The 19165-nt window shown below is 43.0% G+C and overlaps 1 protein-coding gene across 1 annotated transcript; it reads right to left on the bottom strand.

Moving 5' to 3' along the window:
- Positions 1–190: 190 nt before the first annotated feature.
- Positions 191–4499, bottom strand: LOC143497423 (uncharacterized). The gene is made up of 5 exons (XM_076993356.1): positions 4449–4499; positions 2686–2838; positions 2450–2551; positions 1839–2066; positions 191–827 (listed from the first exon to the last, which is right to left on the bottom strand). Exons 2-5 carry the CDS (start codon positions 2836–2838, stop codon positions 309–311), a joined length of 1002 nt encoding a protein of 333 aa, XP_076849471.1. The 5' UTR covers positions 4449–4499; the 3' UTR covers positions 191–308.
- Positions 4500–19165: the final 14666 nt, after the last annotated feature.

Raw genomic sequence — 19165 nt, 5'->3', positions numbered from 1 at the left:
TCTTTCAGTCAGTACAAAAGTGTTTAACATGATTTAAAAAGCTAAGAGAAGTGAAGATATTTTAGAGCTGCTTCTGCAGCCGTACAAAAGTAGACCATAGAAATAATGGATTAAATGCAACATTAATGAACTAGAAAAATGTAAATACTTGGAACCGATGTCCAATAATAAATGCACTTTGAGGCTCACACTGGAATCAGTGCAGGGTGTGAGTATCCTCTACTTGGTTCTCCACTTGTGTGTGTGTGTGTGTGTGTGTGTGTGTGTGTGTGTGTGTGTGTGTGTGTGTGTGTGTGTGTGTGTGTGTGCTAGTATTTAGCTTTGAGCAGTGTGTAATCCCGAGCTAGGCGACTGAGGTAGCGCTCCAGATCTCGGAGGATGACATAACCCTCCAGGCGAGACACCCACCTGGACGGCCCTGAGACTGCCTTGACGGTGACCTTGCCCTGTGCAACTTCACTCTCTCTGGGCAGAGGGGGCGAAGGGGCCTGGGTTGTTTCCTTGCTGCTAGAGGTGACTTCCGTGGGCACAGACGTACTCTGTCTTCCACTGAGGACTTCCATATTCCAAGGGGTTGAAGACAAAATTATAGTCAGGGCGGAGTGGGAGGGGCTGGGTGTATTCGCGTCAGCTAGGGGGCTGGAGGTCGGAGCAGGGACTGCCGAACTTGAAAGGGAGGTTGGTGAAGGTATAGGGGTGGGGTTTAGGCTCTGGGAGGCTTGTCCAGCAGTGGTGTGGGGGGCAGGGCTGGACAAGGTGCTGGGGGGAGGCGGGATCTGCGTGGAGTCAGAGGTGGTGCCTTCCCTGAAGACATTGATGTTGAGCAGCTGTGTAGAGAAGGAAAGAGAGACATTGAGGAATCTCTGTTAGGGCTGTTCCTTTTACAGTAAACAAAGGCTTTCAAAGAAAAGCTTTACACCCCAGGCAGCAGACTCTGCCCTGCACCCAGCACAGGGATCTTTTCATCATCAGAGGAGCCAAATCACCTTTACTGAAGTAGGACCAGTGGTTCTGACGCCCTGAGGCTTAAGAATGCTCCACAAAATTCTGCAAAAACCACCCACTGAGACACTCAAGAGAGAGGAACCGGCCGGAAACCACGAAAGAGAGGGCATTCAGAACAGGCCGGAAACCACACAAATAATCCAGGCAAATGCTGTGAGTGCAACTTGCCAGATTACAGGAAGGTCTTCCAAAAATATTGAACAAAAAAAGAAAGTCCTGGTGTGGGAGCAGACTGGGCAGTTCCACTGGACTTTTGCCTCATGCCATGATCAGATCTTAGCAGTTTTGTAATGGCAGTGGGGGAAGCTTCCACACCCCAGCCAAGAACATGCAGGAGCCTGTCTGCAGGAACCAAAGTAAGAGGGCCTGAGCCCACACTGTGTGTGTATGTGTGTGTATGAGTGTGTGTGTGTGTGTGTCTCTCTCTCTCTGTGTATGTGTGTGTGTGTGTCTGTGTGTGTGTGTCAGCATGTCTGTGTGTGTATGTGAGTGTGTCTGCAGGTCTGTCTGTGTGTGTGTGTGTGTATGTGCATGTGTTTGTATGTGAGTGTGTGTGTGTATGTGCGTGTGTTTGTGTGTGTGTATGTGCGTGTGTTTGTATGTGCGTGTGTTTGTATGTGCGTGTGTTTGTATGTGAGTGTGTGTGTGTGTGTGTGTGTGTGTATGAGTGTGTGTGAGTGTGTGTGTGTGTGTCAGTATGACAGCATGGGCATGTTTGTGTGTTTGAGGACTTGAAAGGCTGTGGATGCTACAAGACTGGATGACCAACTAATAAGAGCAAAAGGAAAGAGGGCTGGGTGTGTGTGTGTGTGTGTGTGTGTGTGTGTGTATACCTGAAAGCTTGTTTGTTTCAGCAGGTCTCTCAGATCTAGCTGAATTGCGAGAATGCTCTTGGCCAAGGAGATCTGTGGGTGTGCTCGTCTGTTCCGGTTCTGGTTCTGGTTCTGGTTCTGGCGTTCCCTTTCCCCCTCATTCTCCTTCTCCAGGATGTGCCGCTGGGCCTCCAGGTGCCACCAAAAAGTGTTCAGACCATGCGAGGCAAGATACAGTCGCTCTGTGTCCTACACACACACACACACACACACACAGGTAGTGTCACTGAGTGTACTACACATATTCGCAGGTACAGTTGCTCAGTGTATTATATACAGACACAAGTACAATTGCTCAGAGACCCACACACACACAGATTGGTACATTAGCATATACACACATACAGGTACAGTCACTCAAAGTCTTACATGCACAGTCGTCAGTGTCCTACACAAATACACATTGAACCAACATATTACAATGCAGTTAAATGCTATTCTGTATTAGTTTGTTTGACAGCATTAATTGTGCCCCCCCCCCCTCCGTCTCTCTCTCTCTCTCTCTCTCTCTCTCACACACACACACACACACACACACACACACACACACACACACACACACACACACACACCTGCATTTGGAACCAGGATTTATAGTTTATGGTGGCTGATGGTAGTGTTTTTAATGTGAGTCGTCGGTCCTCAAAATTTCTGTCTCCAAACTCTTCTTCTTTCTGTCACAAATACAGGAACATTTAAATATCTCACAGAACTAAAGCACACATAAAATAAATACATTATAAATTCACGATACATTATTAGACCAGCTACTTCGACCGTATGAATGCACGTGCGTGTCTCCCCTTACATAGCGCTGAAGGAGCTGCTGCACACGCGCGCGGAGCGTCCGCGTGAGTCGCAGTGAGTTCGAGAAGGACAGTGACGTCCTCACCGCAGAAGTGCAGCCTCCGCACAGCAGCGCGCACGCGACCACACACAGCGCGAGTCGGCTCGGTATCATCTAGACGGAGAGAGAGACGGGTGGACCACACCGGTAAAAATGTGTAACGAGGTAATAATGTCCGCTGGAATTTAACCGCAGTTTTAGAAATGCAAGCAATTATTAAAACATCAAATACAATAATAATAATAATAATAATAATAATAATAATAATAATAATTAATAATATAAACAGCTAAAAAAAAGAAAACGTCTAATCCAGCGAGTCAATTCACCATTAAAAGAATTAAACATGGCAATCATTTTTACAAAAAAAAAAACATTTTATAATAATAATAATATTAGTTGTAATAATAATAATAGTAGTAATAATAAACGCAAAGTGCTACAAACGACCTTCTACCTCCAAAGAGTACGAGGGTAATACATGATTGGATCAACTATGAAACGCTATTAAATCAAATTTAATTTGCACTGGACACTGGAGACATACGCACAACTTTCTGAAATGGTTGATTTTGTCTCCGCCACTTTTTTTAAATAAAAAAAAAGTACATATTAAATATGTACTCTGATTTTGTTTCCTCAACAATTTGTCTTTGTTTTGTTAATTAAGTACTAATTGATATCATGCTTTTTAAAGCAGTCAAATGCTTTAAAAAATCCCAGTTTGTGGTGTATCTAGCACGCAGAATCCTAATATGTTTTCAGAATTTCTCTATCAACCATTATTTTTTTCAGAATACGGACATGTATCAACTACAGCAGGACACTGAAGTGTGTTAGACTACAGCAGGACGTCTGAGGCCGAATATCGGCAAAACTCATACATTGCACATTTTAGAAGTACGTGAGTACATGTATTGATTGTAATAAGATCCTTGTTTGTGAACAATATATACTTATAGCAAAACTGAAACACGTGATAGAAACATTTCTAAAACCTAATTAAACGTAAACCAAAGTAAACTTACAAATGTCCGTCTGTTTTATCCTGGGCGTGAGGCTGTGTTACTCATGTTATGATGCCGAGAAATAAAACGGCATTAAACGACACAACTGTTTTTTTTTTTTTTTTTTTGATAAACATATTATTTTACATCAAAATATTTAGAAATACATTGTACTACAAATATACTTTACACCATAATGATGATACATCGTGTATAGGCATGGACGAAATGTTGATTTCATAGGTGGGGGGACACACACAAATGGCTTGAGAACTGGGTCGCGGGGTTTACCAAAACCGGCTTTTGAAAAGTGCAGGGGACACACAAATTAGCCCCCCCCCCCCCCAAATTACGTCCGTGTGTATAGGCCTATATGCGCCAATAAGAATCACGAACACAGCCATGAAACCTTTAGTTAAACGTTTTCTTATGGTCCCGCGCTAATATCTTGTCAGAGAACGCGCGTGCCCAATGGGGGACGCATTTTGCATGACAGCTGAATTTAATGCACATTCTTCTCTCCAGCACATTCAACGCCAATTATTCAACATTCACCATTTGTGGTTTACACTAATATACGATATGCATAGTTACAGTAAGTACAAGCTATTCCATGATATTTAAAAAAAAACAGAAAACATTGTTAGATCTCAAGCCTCGGTTCACCTGTCTCAGCAGCCGTGATGGTGTCAGAGTCAGTAATGTAAAGGAACATACCTTGAACGCAGAATAAACGTGAAATGTACAAATGAGGTCTGTTGCAATCTGTGTGCTGATCCTCGTTGTTAATGACAAATGACATTCTGGACCAGGCTTATAAGTGTCTCGGGTCGTTTCGGTTTCCACGCGGGTTTTTCCCTTACTCGTTAATTCATAATTCACTACCACGTAAGTCACTACCACTGATTTTAAATAATTTAAGAAAATATATATACATCACCAGTAAGAGTGTAATATATAAATGGATATGAACAGCAAAATAGAAAATCTAACCTTGTAAATCATAATAGCCTAACTTTGTTTTTTTCCTTAACAATTGGTTATTATGGCGTGAGTACATAATAATAATAATAATAATAATAATAATAATAATTATTATTATTATTATTATTATAGTTGCACATGTATGGTTTCGTATATTAGTTTCAGTGGTTTTCTCTACACTATGTAGCGGGGAGGGGGGGGGGGGGGTTTCTTCTCAGTTGAGGGTTCTCGTCACTACGGACGCGTTCTGGAGTCTCATTATTACGTCGTACAGGGGGATGCCCTTACGTCACAGCGAAACCATAAAAGGAAACTAACCGCTTAGCATTAGATTACTGTACAATACTGCCATCTTTGTCTTATTTGTATTTTCAAAAAATCGTTACAAATATTTTACTCACATTGTTTATTGCCAATGCACTAACGTTTACATGAGGAAAAATAGAAATGAAAAGGTGGTTAAAAAACGAAAAAATCTGTTTTTTTTTTTACTTAAATTAGTGCATAAAAAACTGGTTCGTTGCAGTAATGCCTCTATTATAAGGCATAAGCATTATTTAACTGAATTGATTTATACTGCTAAGAATACAGTGTATCACAAAAGTATGGGGAGGCCAAGTATGGGGAGCCCAAGGGGGTGGGGAGGCCAAGTCGCCACCAGAGGGCGCATGCTTCTACTCACATCCTCACAGCACACACCCCCGAGCACCAAACTATGCCCCAGGTCCCAATCACCTCAGTACTAGCACGTGTCCTGTTATGTTGTGCACCTTTTTAAGCCCACAGGTCGTTCTGTCCAGTGCTGCACATTCATCCCGGTTGACTGCTCAGTGCTGGACCTGCTCAGTGCTGGACCTGCTCACTCCCTGTGTGTTTGGGATCCTATGACATCTACACTGTATTGCTGTATCCCAGTGCATACTATTTCTGTGTCACTCTTTATTGTTGAGTATGGAGAATAAAGACTGTACTATGCAACCCTTGCCTTCGGCAGCCTCTGTCCCCGCGTCACACCTGCAGATATTTAAGTATCTTTTAGTGGGACAATATTGACAAAATGACACTTTGACACAATGAAAAGTAGTCTGTGTGCACCTTGTATAATATATTTTGAGCAAATATATATTGAGCAAAATAACTCAATATACAGCCATTAATGTCTAAACCATCAGCAACAAAAGAGAGTACACCCCTTAGTGAAAGTTCCTGAAATGCTATTGTTTTGTGTGGCCACTGTTATTTTCCAGAACTGTCATAACTCTCCTGGTCATGGACTTCACCAGAGCTTCACAGGCTGCCACTGGAATCCTTTTCCACTCCTCCATGACTACATCACGAAGCTGGCGCATATTTGAGACTTTGCACTCCTCCACCTTCTGCTTGAAGATGCCCCAGAGATGTTCTATTGGGTTTGGGTCTGGAGACATGCTTGGCCAGTCCATCACCTTTACCCTCAGCCTCTTCAGTAAAGCAGAGGTCATCTTAGAGGTGTGTTTGGGGTCATTGTCATGCTGGATCACTGCCCTGCGACCCAGTTTCCAGAGATAGGGGATCATGCTCTGCTTCAGTGTTTCACAGTACATATTGGAGTTCATGTGTCCCTCAATGAAATTAAATCCCCAACACCTGCTGCACTCATGCAGCTCCAGACCAGGGCACTCACACCACCATGAAGGTCTGTAGGCATGACACACTTATCTTTGTACTCCTCACCGCCACACATGCTTGAGACCATCTGAACCAAACTAACTAATCTTGGTCTCATCAGACCATAGGACATGGTTCCAGTAACCCATGTCCTTTGTTGACGTGTCTTCAGCAAACTCTTTCTGGGCTTTCTTGTGTACAGACTTCAGAAGAGGCTTCATCTGGGGTGACAGCCATGCAGACCAATGTGATGTAGTGTGCAGCGTATGGTCTGAGCACTGACAGGCTGACCCCCACCTCTTCAATCTCTGCTGCAATGCTGACATCACTCCTGCACCGTTCTTCAAAGACGGCATTCGGATGTGACGCTGGACACGTGCGCTCAGCTTCATTGGACGACCAATGTGAGGTCTGTTCTGAGTAGACCCTGCTCTTTTAAAATGTTGGGTGACCTTGGCCACTGTGCTGCAGCTCAGTTTCAGGTTGTTGGCATCTTCATGTAGCGCAACAATTTGTCTTTTAACCCATCTGTGCAGTTACAACACACACAAACACACACTAGTGATTACTAGGGGGCTGTGGATCACACGTGCCCAGAGCGGTGGGCAGCAACACCAGTTCCCTCCAGTTACAACACCAGTTCCCTACCTCTAGGCCATGACTGCCCCTAAACCCCTTGGACATTTAGGGGTGTAGTCTCTTAGGGGTGTGGTCTGTTAGGGGTGTGGTCACTTTTGTTGCCGGTGTTTTAGACAATAATGGCTGTATATTGTGTTATTTTGAGGGAAGAATAAATTTACACCCTTATATAAGCTGCACTCAGACTACTTTTCATTGTGTCATAATGTCATTTTGTCAGTGTTGTCCCATGAAAAGATCCTTAAATATCTGCAGAAATGTGTTGTGGTCTATAGTGGATTATAGAAAATGACTTTCTTGCATCCACTCTGATATTCCATTCTATTCTATTTGTAAGGAGGGGTGTACAGGCCGGTGCACACCGCATCAGAAAACGAAGGGAGAAGTGAACCCAAATGCCAGTAGAAACCAATAGGGATAAATGCTTATAACTATAAGCATTATATCTAACTGTGTGTATGGAATAAATACACGCGAGCAAGCAGATAGCGCAACAGCAAACCACTCTGCATACACTCAGTAACAAAAACAAAACCCAACAGATGCGGTAGAAACTCGACGCATAGACAACAAAACCATATTAAACACGGAGGAAAAGCCAACACAAAACCAACGTGGAAAAATACTCAACATGCGAGTAGAACAAAACTGCGAGTAGAACATGGGAGGAAAATAACAGAGACAACTAAATAACAGAGACAACTAAATAACAGAAGCAACTAAAAGGACGAGGAAAAACTCAACGCGTAAAAATGAAACTGGGGATGCCAGGGGAAGTAACAAACAGCAGGCGAACGCCACAACAAAAACCCTTCCTAAAATAACAAAGTAACTGATAGGAAGAGAAATAGTTGGAGGAAAACTTGAGATGGGCCAGTAACAGGGTTGGCAACTTTTCAAAATCACTTGGAGTGAGATTAGATTTTTTTGGGGGGGGGGGGGGGGGGTGTAGTGTTGGTGTGTGTGTGTCAAATGTTGGCCTTGGAGGTAAACTAGATTTTTTTCAGTGTGAGAAATCGGATGAATGGCGTGTGAAGACAGTCAAATGCGTGTGTCTAACGCTCATTGCGTGAGAGTTGGCAACCCTGCAGTAAGCGGCGCAGGAGATAGACTCTCGAATAAGTAATAGTAAGAGGTAGAGAAGAGAGAGAGAACAAGAGATAGCGAGAGAGAGAGAGAGAGAGAGAGAGAGAGAGAGAGAGAGAGAATAAGGTGGCGAGACACATTCACTGCGTAAACACAACTGGTAAGGCATAGAGAAAGGCTGAGAGCGTAACGGCATGAGACCAAAATGAATCAGTAGTCTCCACAGGCTTCCTTAAGAAGCCATACCAACAGCTGAGACAGATCACCGCTGATTGCGTCTATTGAGTCTAGTCATGATGCTGTGGTGAGAGCAGGTTACAGAAAACATTTCATGTGTAGATTAGCACGTAGCTAACGTATAAGCATGTACTTGTATAGCTGCACACGACACTATAATATGCATATTGGCATATGCTGTAGACAGCACTGGACTCACGATCTTAACCTCAGAAGACATTCCAAGGATACGGTAATCTTATATGACCACTGGCTATTATTAGCACTCATCAGCTCAGAAACATCAGTCTGATTGGCTCTCACCAACTCAGAAACATCAGTTTCTTTAAGAACTCAAGTCTTCTAATATGCTTTTAATAGCTAAATTGTTGTTGTTTATTAATTTACTTTGTTTACTCTAGTTAGCCTATTTGTCCTCTACAAAAATGATCCATTGTAGCAAATAATTTTGAAATTTATCATTCAAAAAATTCTGGCATTTATTCATTAAATTGGTTGTGGTGGTAAATACATATTAGATCCAAGGTATTAGGTCACTGCACAGATTGAGAACTTCACATTTTGGTAATGAGACTGATTTAACGTTATTTCACCAGTTACTAAACATTTATTTCCCTAGATTTTAGGGTGCTGCTTTGTCAATAATAATTCATAATTTTTAAATAAATATTGCTACAGCTTGTTCATTGAAAAGAAATCAGCATTAAAACTGAAAGGTGAAAAGTGAATGGTGAAAGGTGAAAGGTATTTTGGCTGCATTAGTCAAGCCTGTTGGTACTGCACCATGTTTTCAAATGTATTTGTAGTAAAATTGCTTTGTAATATTTACTTTCATTTAATTATGTATTTATTAATTAATTTATTTACTCTATTCTATTTATTTGTTTTTCAAAATACCTGATTTATCTAATCATTGTGTCAAAACTGTAAGCCTGAACATTTTCTGTCATTAGGAACAAAGTGTCTTTTGTTTTATTAACTAAAACAAGTTACCTATATTAAATGTTAAGTATTTTCCTGTCCTTAGTATCCCTAATTGTGTCAGTATATTATGGGGGGAGGGGGGGGGAATAGGAAAAAGGGAGGAAGAGGAAGATGAGGAAGAGGAGACATGCGTGCTGTGCTGAGTATTTATGAAGCCGTGATTCACATTTATGGAGCCTCTGTGATGCATCTGTCCTTCTTCTTTAGAGCATTTAATTATCTCTCCCAGTTTGACAGAACTCAATAAAAACATGTTTATTAGCAAACAAAATATCCTTCTTATCCATTTTCCTTCCTCTCTGATCCAGCTGTTCAATGAACTATCCAGCCCTCCACGAGCTCGGTGTGGTGTCTGGGGGCTGTGGAAGCACACCAGTGTACATGCCAGTGAGACCGGCAATCACTGCAGGTGAGCATATTGCTTTTGTGGGCATCAGCGTATAAGGAAGTGAAAGATGTCTGGTGGACGTTTAGGTTTACTACAAAGTTGAACCACCTGGAGAAGTGAGAAACCCAAAGTGGAAGAAATAGACTGGCCAGAATGTGAGTTATTTAGGTTTTTTTTGCACAATAAAGATAATTGCCATTGACTGTAATGTATTTATAATAAGTTTAGTAATTGAAGTTGAATCATTCCTGAAAGGACTCCACTGAAACAATGAAACAAGTCAGCGATTCAACTGAAAAAATGGCAGGCCAGCACTGCTAATCTGTCTGAAGTGTAAGTATCTTCTATTTGGGAACAAATGATCTCCAAGGTTCTCTGGTTCTCACTGCTCTGATATCCCTAGCTCCCCATGATAAGTGTAAGCATCCAGGGTGTAAGAAGTGCTACTCCCAAGATCCCTGTCAGTTCTGTGGGAAAAAAATGTTTCATTTATCAACACAAGCTGACAATCAATTCAGAAAAACCCAAGGAGAAATGACTATAAAACATTAGTCCAATCTGGAAAGCAGATAACCTGCTAAGCATAGCAAGGCCTTTTTCAGTGTGCTCAGTGTCAGGACATGCTGAAGAGATGCAGGACGTGCTGAAGAGATGCAGGACGTGCTGAAGAGATGCAGGACGTGCTGGAGAGATGCTGGACGTACTGATGAGATGCTGGACGTGCTGAAGAGATGCTGGACGTGCTGAAGAGATGCTGGACGTACTGATGAGATGCTGGACGTGCTGGAGAGATGCTGGACGTGCTGAAGAGATGCTGGACATGCTGAAGAGATGCTGGACGTGCTGATGAGATGCTGGACGTGCTGATGAGATGCTGGACGTGCTGGAGAGATGCTGGACGTGCTGGAGAGATGCAGGACGTGCTGAAGAGATGCAGGACGTGCTGATGAGATGCAGGACATGCTGATGAGATGCAGGACGTGCTGAAGAGATGCTGGACGTGCTGATGAGATGCTGGACGTGCTGATGAGATGCTGGACGTGCTGGAGAGATGCTGGACGTGCTGAAGAGATGCTGGATGTGCTGATGAGATGCTGGACGTGCTGATGAGATGCTGGACGTGCTGAAGAGATGCTGGACGTGCTGGAGAGATGCTGGACGTGCTGGAAAGATGCTGGAGAGGTGCTGGAGAGATGCTGGACGTACTGGAGAGATGCTGGACGTGCTGGAGAGATGCTGGACGTGCTGGAGAGATGCAGGACGTGCTGAAGAGATGCTGGACGTACTGATGAGATGCTGGATGTGCTGGAGAGATGCTGGACGTGCTGGAGAGATGCTGGACGTGCTGAAGAGATGCTGGACATGCTGGAGAGATGCTGGACGTGCTGAAGAGATGCTGGATGTGTCAAGTGGTCAAAGTGCTCAAATGTGTACACAACAGGAGAGAGATTCTTGCTTGGGATAAAAAAAAAACATCTCTTGTCCAATTTCTTGAGATGGTCAAATTAGTCTAACTGCTGAGCATATTGTGGCCTGGACACTGGGAGGACTGGGAGATAGTTCGAAGAATAGGTTCTTCACCGGCAATTCCCATCTCTTGCCATGCATGGAGAAACGGTAACATCGCCTGGGTTTGCTTCGGTGGTGATCTTAGCGTTGTGGGCTACCAAGGCTATTATAGCGTATATATCAGCACTTCTGTAATGATTAGCTGATTGGGTGCTACTTTGGTTATTTGCACTAACCTGATTTGCACACCTTAAAGATTCCAAGTAAAACTGTCCAAAAACTCCACCAAGATGCAGAACAAGGCACAGTTGCCCTCTGAGTCCTGGTGAAGAGGGAAGAAGACGTGCTGGGTCATTCCCTCATATCATATCACACCTAACACGAAGCCAAACATAACGTTTGGACAGTTAGCATTTTGGGCATTTTGATGGCATTTTGCCATACATATATAGAGAATTTTAAGTTTTTCCTCTGAAACCTATATTTGCATATCTGTTTTATTTTCCGCATTGTGTATTGTTCTAAACTTGGTGATTTTCGGTATGGTGGAATTTTTTGGGCATGTTTCAAACAGCATTTCCCCTTCACCCCTCATCTTAGCCAACACATCTGTTCTTCAGAAAACAAACAGGAGCGAACACCCCAGTGTCCTTCAGGCTCTGGATGGAGCCACTCTGGATGCGGCAGCCACGTCTCCACTGGAGAGGCTCCCTGCGGACACTCCTTTCACCTCATTTCAATGAATGTTTATGTTTTACATTCTGAATAAACAGCATCCAACTAGTTTTGGTTGTTGGTGACCTGGAGGAGTGTGTTCTAGAACCTCTCTGACTGTTCAGAATGTGGAGGTCTAGAACCTCTCTGGCTGTTCAGAATGTGGTGTTCTAGAACCTCTCTGGTCGTTCAGAATGTGGTGTTCTAGAACTTCTCTGGCTGTTCAGAATGTGGAGGTCTAGAACCTGGCTGGGAACCCATGGGTCACAGGGCTCCAGTTTACTCACGAGTGGAGAAACATTAAGCTGTGCAGTATTGCAGTTTTCAGGCCTTGGGTTGGACTCTGCTGGTGTGGACATGGGCTGGACCTTTACAGTACTTGTAGATTGGTTTGTCAAAATAAGTTCAAGGCCATAGAACTGTCTGAATGGGCCAATGGGTTGAAAGGGCTTGCTTGTTTTGTGTGTAGCCACTACAACTTTGCAACCCATCAACAAATGAAATTGAGAATGTACGGAGACTGTGATTGATGATCAGTCCCTCCTCGGAGAGTCCCCGTCCTGCTGAGTAAACCTGAAGCACTTTCAATCTCACTTGATCACTTTCCCCCAGGGACTCCCTAAAACTGCAAACAGTTGTTTTGCTTTTTGTTTTACTCTCTGTGATGAGTTCCCTCCCGTGCCACAGAGACAACACTCTGAAACCGAACCGTTCTTCAGTGCATTCAGGGGTCCGCTAACACTGTGGAGGGGTTTGTACTGGGCCATGCGCTAATGGTGGGACATGCATCAGTAGTGGTGTAGTGTGCCGTTTGAACGTACTGTAGAAATACAGGAATACAGTCGGATGTTTGCAAACAGAAGTGAGATGGCGGTGGTGCTGCAGAACAGTACAAAACTTCCTTTTTTTCCAGTTCCTTTTTTGTGCATTCTTACACACACACACACACACACACACACACACACACACACACACACACACACACACAAACATCACCTCCTTCAGAGCCTCCACCAACACCCACACACCATCACAATCTCTGATTGGTAATAAAAAAAAGTTTTATATTGAGGTAAACAGTGTGACAACAGGACAGGGAGGTGATTTTCAATCTCACCATCATCATCCTCAGCATCATCAACCTCACCATCTGCTTCCTTTCTATTGTCAATATATTTAAAATCTTTTATTCTCGAAACATGAATGCCATAAACACATTCAAAAGCTTGTTATAAACAATCTTCATAGACTAAACGAATGTTTCAACAATGGCATATTTTCACCAAAGTAAATAAACACAAAATAAATACAATACAACTAATCTAGAGGTGTGAATATAATCATAACGAAAAACAAAAATAAAGGCAAAACATTAACATTACCATAAACATACCATAAACTCATAAAATGCCTGTACAAATGACTGATAAAAATAATTTAATTCATGATAATCTGATGATAATCTGATTACAACACTGTCTCGTGCAGAACTAGGAGGAGTACAGTAGTGCGAGAGCCTTCCTGTTCCTGGGAAGTGATTCTGATCAAGCGGGAATCCTAGCAAGCTCATCAAACAGCGACTTTCTTCCTGGTAATCCCCAAACCCGAGGATGTGGGTGGAGGCAGTTGGTGGGCAGTGGTAAAAGCGTGGGCTAAGGCGACTTCCAGGATTCACCACACGCACACACACACACAAACAAGATATACACAAATGGCTACACACTTAATATATGTAATATCCTGAGGGAAGGGATAAATAACATCCTATCTAATCTGATTTAATCTAAATCTGCATATATTCTACTTGCATGCAATTAAATAAAACATGCATAGCACGCATATGCATAAATCATATAAAACGTGCTTTGTCCAGATCGCGCGCGCACACACACACACACACACACACACACACAGAGCATTTTTTACATCAAAAGTGATGACTTTCCCCTCTTGGATCCATTCTCACTTCCTCTTGTGTGTTGTTTCCATGAAACCTGAGAAGTTCTCTCACACACATGCAGCCGGGTGATTCTCTCTCTCTTGATGGACAGCACATAAGTCTCTGTTGCAATGCTAGCTTTCCCTGGCCACCCCCTCTTTTTTAGCTTTTCCTTTAAAGGTCCTTTACACTGGGAAACACATTTCTGAATTCCCTTTCTTAAATGAGACCCTGCTTACATTACACCAGCATAACGTAATTAATATAACCGATTTTAATATTTCTACTCATGTACAATAATGAGCTGTGTCCACTGCAACCCAGCAAATGAATATCATCCACCCCTCTAGCATCATGGTGCTGAGCCGGAGAACCAATGTAAGGTGCCTTCACTCTCACTGCATGTATTGCCTTTGGACTCGTTGGCATGATGTAGCTGGGTTTATGTCGCCTCCTTAAGCTGGGTGCTGCATCTGGCCGGTCACGCCCGGCCCAAACTTAGTGGCCATCAGCACTGCCATGACACCTAGTGGAGGGCTAACTGCACCATATCACAATGATACCCCATAGTATTGTTAACCTTGTAAATCCTGTAAAGCGCTTTGTGACAACATGTGTTGTGAAAAGCGCTATACAACTATATTTGATTTTATTTAATTTGATCCCCCCCAGAGGTTGCACCCAGCAGTAACAGCAAACCAGTGGGGAACCGTCAGGGCCCTCTACGCCCTCTCAGAGGGCCTAAAAATATTCTTAAAACATAAATATATATAATATAATTTATCCAATTTTATTTTCTCTACTTACAGTTTGACAATCGACATCTAAACAATTACAAAAATATAAGCAAATAAATTATTCAACCGTGTCTATTCAATCTGTGTTGGAAGGTGAGGGGTTAAGTGGAAGCCTGTGAGCCTGTGTATCCCTCTATCAGGACTGTGATGCCTCCGCAGAATGTTGGTGATTGGTGGGCCCGCTGTTTGTTTTATAGAGGGCCAGAAATTCAGCGAAATGCCAGTTTCAAATGACAGCAAAATTGACCAATCATATCTTCCCTCTTAGTGGGCGGGCTTAACTGTATGATAATTTTCGCCCGCTGTGGCGACGCTAGCTGTCGTTAGCACCACCGCTAGCTAGTTTCGATTAATTCCTTTGATGTCCTCGTGCACGTTGTTTACATATTCCGCTCCCGAGGAACACGGAGCTGTGAACCTTATTTTGTTGGAATCTTATTTTGCTTAAGAAGTTATCTAGTACTGTCATCTCAATATTTTTTCTTTATTGCAGTTAATTAGGAGAGGAAACAATTTTTTTCGGGGGGGGGGGGATGGGAGCGGGCCCAGGTTTAATGGTCACGGTTCGTTACTGCAGCAAACACACCATTGATTGGTCGGTTCCTCCTGAGACCAAAACACTAGTCAAAATGATCATTCAAAAAGTAAAGAATTCCAGCTGTCCGTAAGTGGGATGTTTTGTTCATGTGAATGATTATGTGAATCGCACCCCCAACACCCTCCCCCCCCCCCCTCCCCCCCCCCCCCCCCCCCCCCCCCGTTTTTAGTCGAGCAGGCCTTAGTCTGACATCAACGAGGTCTATCTCCTCACTACTTTATGTCAATACATTTACGTCGATGGCCTTCAAATAATCATAATGTCCACCAAATGAACACCAAAGCACCCCCCAAGCCCCAAACCATGTGGGAAACAAAACTGAAGAGACTACTGAACTTTTCCTCATTTTCTGCTCACAGAAGACTTCAGAACATCACCTTCCCTCTGCGCCGCACTCAAAGAGACAGCTCACAGGTGTGAGGAGCTTGAAACCCTGCTATGTGGCTCTTTAGTATCCCAGTGCTTGCAATAACCTATGTAAGACACGGAAAAACAGACCCTAATATTTAATCTCAGCGGTGACTGATGCCTGTCCATAGAGCTCCCTGTCCACAGTGAGGTGAGATTTGTTTTGTATGCAACACTTAAAGCATTTTCACTTCTCAACACTAGTATCTGACCTCTGTTTGACCTGCTCTGAAGGACTCAGACTCCAGCCACCGCGTCTGCACCCCCTATCTGACTCTGAAGGGCTCGGACTCTGTCCAACTCAGGTCCTTCTCTGCACCAAACAACTTTGTTCATTATCGAGCTGCATCAGGTATTGCAGAACTCCATCAATTCCCCATCATGTTGGAGTGGTGTAGTGGCCACCAGACAATGTCTGTAGAGGACATTGCAATCTCTCCACCCTTAAGCTGTAGAGCTAACACCTCATGGAGATCGTTCCTCGTGGACGGTGATGGGGAGGAAGGAAAAGCGTAACACCACGAAGTCCAAGGAGATGGACCTACTGCAAATTCTGACACACACTGCCAGTCTGCGATTAGGCGAACCTGCTTTTGCCCATTCTCAGCAAAACCATCAGGCACTTTGGATGCTGGGCCAGAAGAGCGTTGGGTGTGTGGAGAGAGAGATACCCCCATTCGTTTGTGGTCGAGAGAGGCTGGAAGGGCTGGATAATGATCTGTGACTCATCTGCTATGGGATGGGGGGTGTGTTTCTGTACAGTCACCGCAAGAGATACCGCAGTTTCACAGCAGAACTGACAAAAGTCTGACAGGATATGAGCACGTGGTCCTTGAAGGAAGGAAATGAATTCATGGAAAAAGTGTTTCCTGATAATCATACCATGATCATATCTGTCACAGACCCAGTCTGTCCTCCACTCCGCCTGTCCCATGATCATGCATGTCACTCTGTCCTCAGTCTGTCCCCCACCCCGCCTGTCCTGCGATCATGCCTGTTACAGCCCCAGTCTGTCCCACTCCGCATGTCCCATAATCATGTCTGTTACAGCCCCAGTCTGTCCCCCCCTCCTGTCCCATAATCATGTCTGTCACTGCCCCAGTCTGTCCCCCCCTCCTGTCCCATAATCATGTCTGTCACTGCCCCAGTCTGTCCCCCCCTCCTGTCCCATAATCATGTCCAGAGCCGGAGTGGCTAATCGGGTGTTTCGGGAGGATTCCCGATGGGCCGGCTCATGTCAATCTCTAGTTTGGGCCGATTGGGAGGGGAAAATAATTTTGGGCCGGATTTGGGCATGAAACTCCCGGGCTGAAAAAGTGTCCCACTCCGGCCCTGATCATGTCTGTCACTGCCCCCGTCTGTTCCCCCTTCTTGTCCCATAATCATGTCTGTCACTGTCCCGTCTGTATCCCCGCCTTTCCCGTAATGTCTGTCACAGCCCCAGTCTGTCCTGTGATCATGCCTGTCACAGCCCCAGTTTGCCCCCCCCCCCGTCCTGTGAACATGCATGTCACTCTGTCCCCAGTTTGCCCCCCCCCCCCCCCCGCCTGTCTCATGAACATGTCTGTCACTGCCCCAATCTGCCCCCCCCCTGCCTGTCCCGTGAACATGTCTGTCACTCTGTCCCCATCTGGTCTGGAGCCTCTGCTGATACAGAAAACAAAGTCCCGAAACCAAGCGGTGAAACTAAACAAACGTCCTGCCGTCACCTGCGTCCCGGCACCCACGAGCGCTAGTGGAGTCAGCATGGGGAGAGCAGCACCAACATGACACAGCAAACGAGCAACGATGCAACAAGAGTAACAAGATATGTCCTTCACATTTACATTTATGTTTATATTTACATTTATGTTTACATTTACATTTATGTTTATATTTACATTTATGTTTACATTTACATTTATGTTTATATTTACATTTATGTTTACATTTACATTCACATTTATGTTTATATTCACATTTATGTTTATATTTACATTTATGTTTATATTTACATTTATGTTTACATTTACATTCACATTTATGTTTATATTTACATTTATGTTTATATTTACATTTATGTTTGTATTTACATTTGCATTCACATTTATGTTTACATTTACATTCACATTTATGTTTATATTTACATTTATGTTTACATTTACATTTATGTTTACATTCACATTTATGTTTATATTTACATTTATGTTTATATTTACATTCACATTTATGTTTATATTTACATTTATGTTTATATTTACATTCACATTCACATTTATGTTCACATTTTGGGCATTTAGCAGATGCACTTACTCACTTTACTTTGCTTCTGTTCACAGAACAGCAAATGGCAAGACAGCACACTCCGGTGATTCTTATAAGGCTAGAAATGTCTTTCTTACTTAAATCAGATATGTCTACATACTGTTTTTTATATGTTCATCACAAGTCATGTTTTTTGTGTATGATAATGGCCACGTTCATACAAAAATACACACATGACATATAAGGGACTCAAGGTAATTTCCTATATAAATTTTATATTTTAACAGTGTGTCAAAGCATGTGTGTTACTTATTGTTTCATTAAAAAGTTGTACATGAATTTTATATGATTGTACCAAAATACATATATGATCCCTTCATACTACTTATATATTATTTTACAGCGGATTTAATATGTTATAAATGTTTTGATGATGAATGTTGAGTGTTTGATCTTGCATACATTTATGTTTTATACTATAGAACAAATTACTGCACTGGTTCCATATAAAATATATGATCAAATGCTACATTATGTACACACAGAGAATGTAGGCAGTATTTATTGGAAAGAGACAACTTATAACACTTGATAACCAATTTAAAAGTTGCTTCCATTTATGCCTGTTTGATGTTCTCACAATACTCCTAAAACAATAGGTTCCTCAATAAAAGCCAATTGCAATATTTTGACATTGTAATAACATGAAATTATAAACACTCTGCTTGTATTCATCTTAAAGCAGGGGTACTCAACTGGCGGACCGCGGTCCGGATCCGGACCCGAACGCGATCCTATCCGGACCCAATCTCATTCCTCATTAACTGGATACGGACCAAAAAAAAAACTGAGCATTTATTTCAGGGCTATTGAAAAAACACTCCGTCACGAGTGTTACGTTTGCCACCCCCGCTCAACAACTTACGTTCGCCACCCCCGCCGCACCGGACCTCAGGTCACAGGTATCTGCCAAAATTGGACCGCGGACAAATTTAGTTGAGTACCCCTGTCTTAAAGCATTAATGTTTCTTCAGGCTGCTCCATTTTTCTTCTCTTAGTTCTGTCAGTTTGGCATTGATTGTAGAGCTAATGGTTGAAGCAACAACATGTTCCTACGAGATGAAATTAAGAACAATGCTTACCTGTGGTCAACACTGGCACACCTGGACGCTATGTAAAATATCTCCTCAATATTTCATATTACACAGAGCTTAAAACATAATGTAGATTACATCCACTTTGATCCTGTACAGTGTTTGA

The sequence above is a fragment of the Brachyhypopomus gauderio genome, unplaced genomic scaffold (assembly GCF_052324685.1).
Source record: "Brachyhypopomus gauderio isolate BG-103 unplaced genomic scaffold, BGAUD_0.2 sc110, whole genome shotgun sequence".
Taxonomy (NCBI): domain Eukaryota; kingdom Metazoa; phylum Chordata; class Actinopteri; order Gymnotiformes; family Hypopomidae; genus Brachyhypopomus; species Brachyhypopomus gauderio.
Note: the sequence above shows the minus strand (reverse complement) of the source record. Positions and strands in the feature narration are given on the sequence as shown.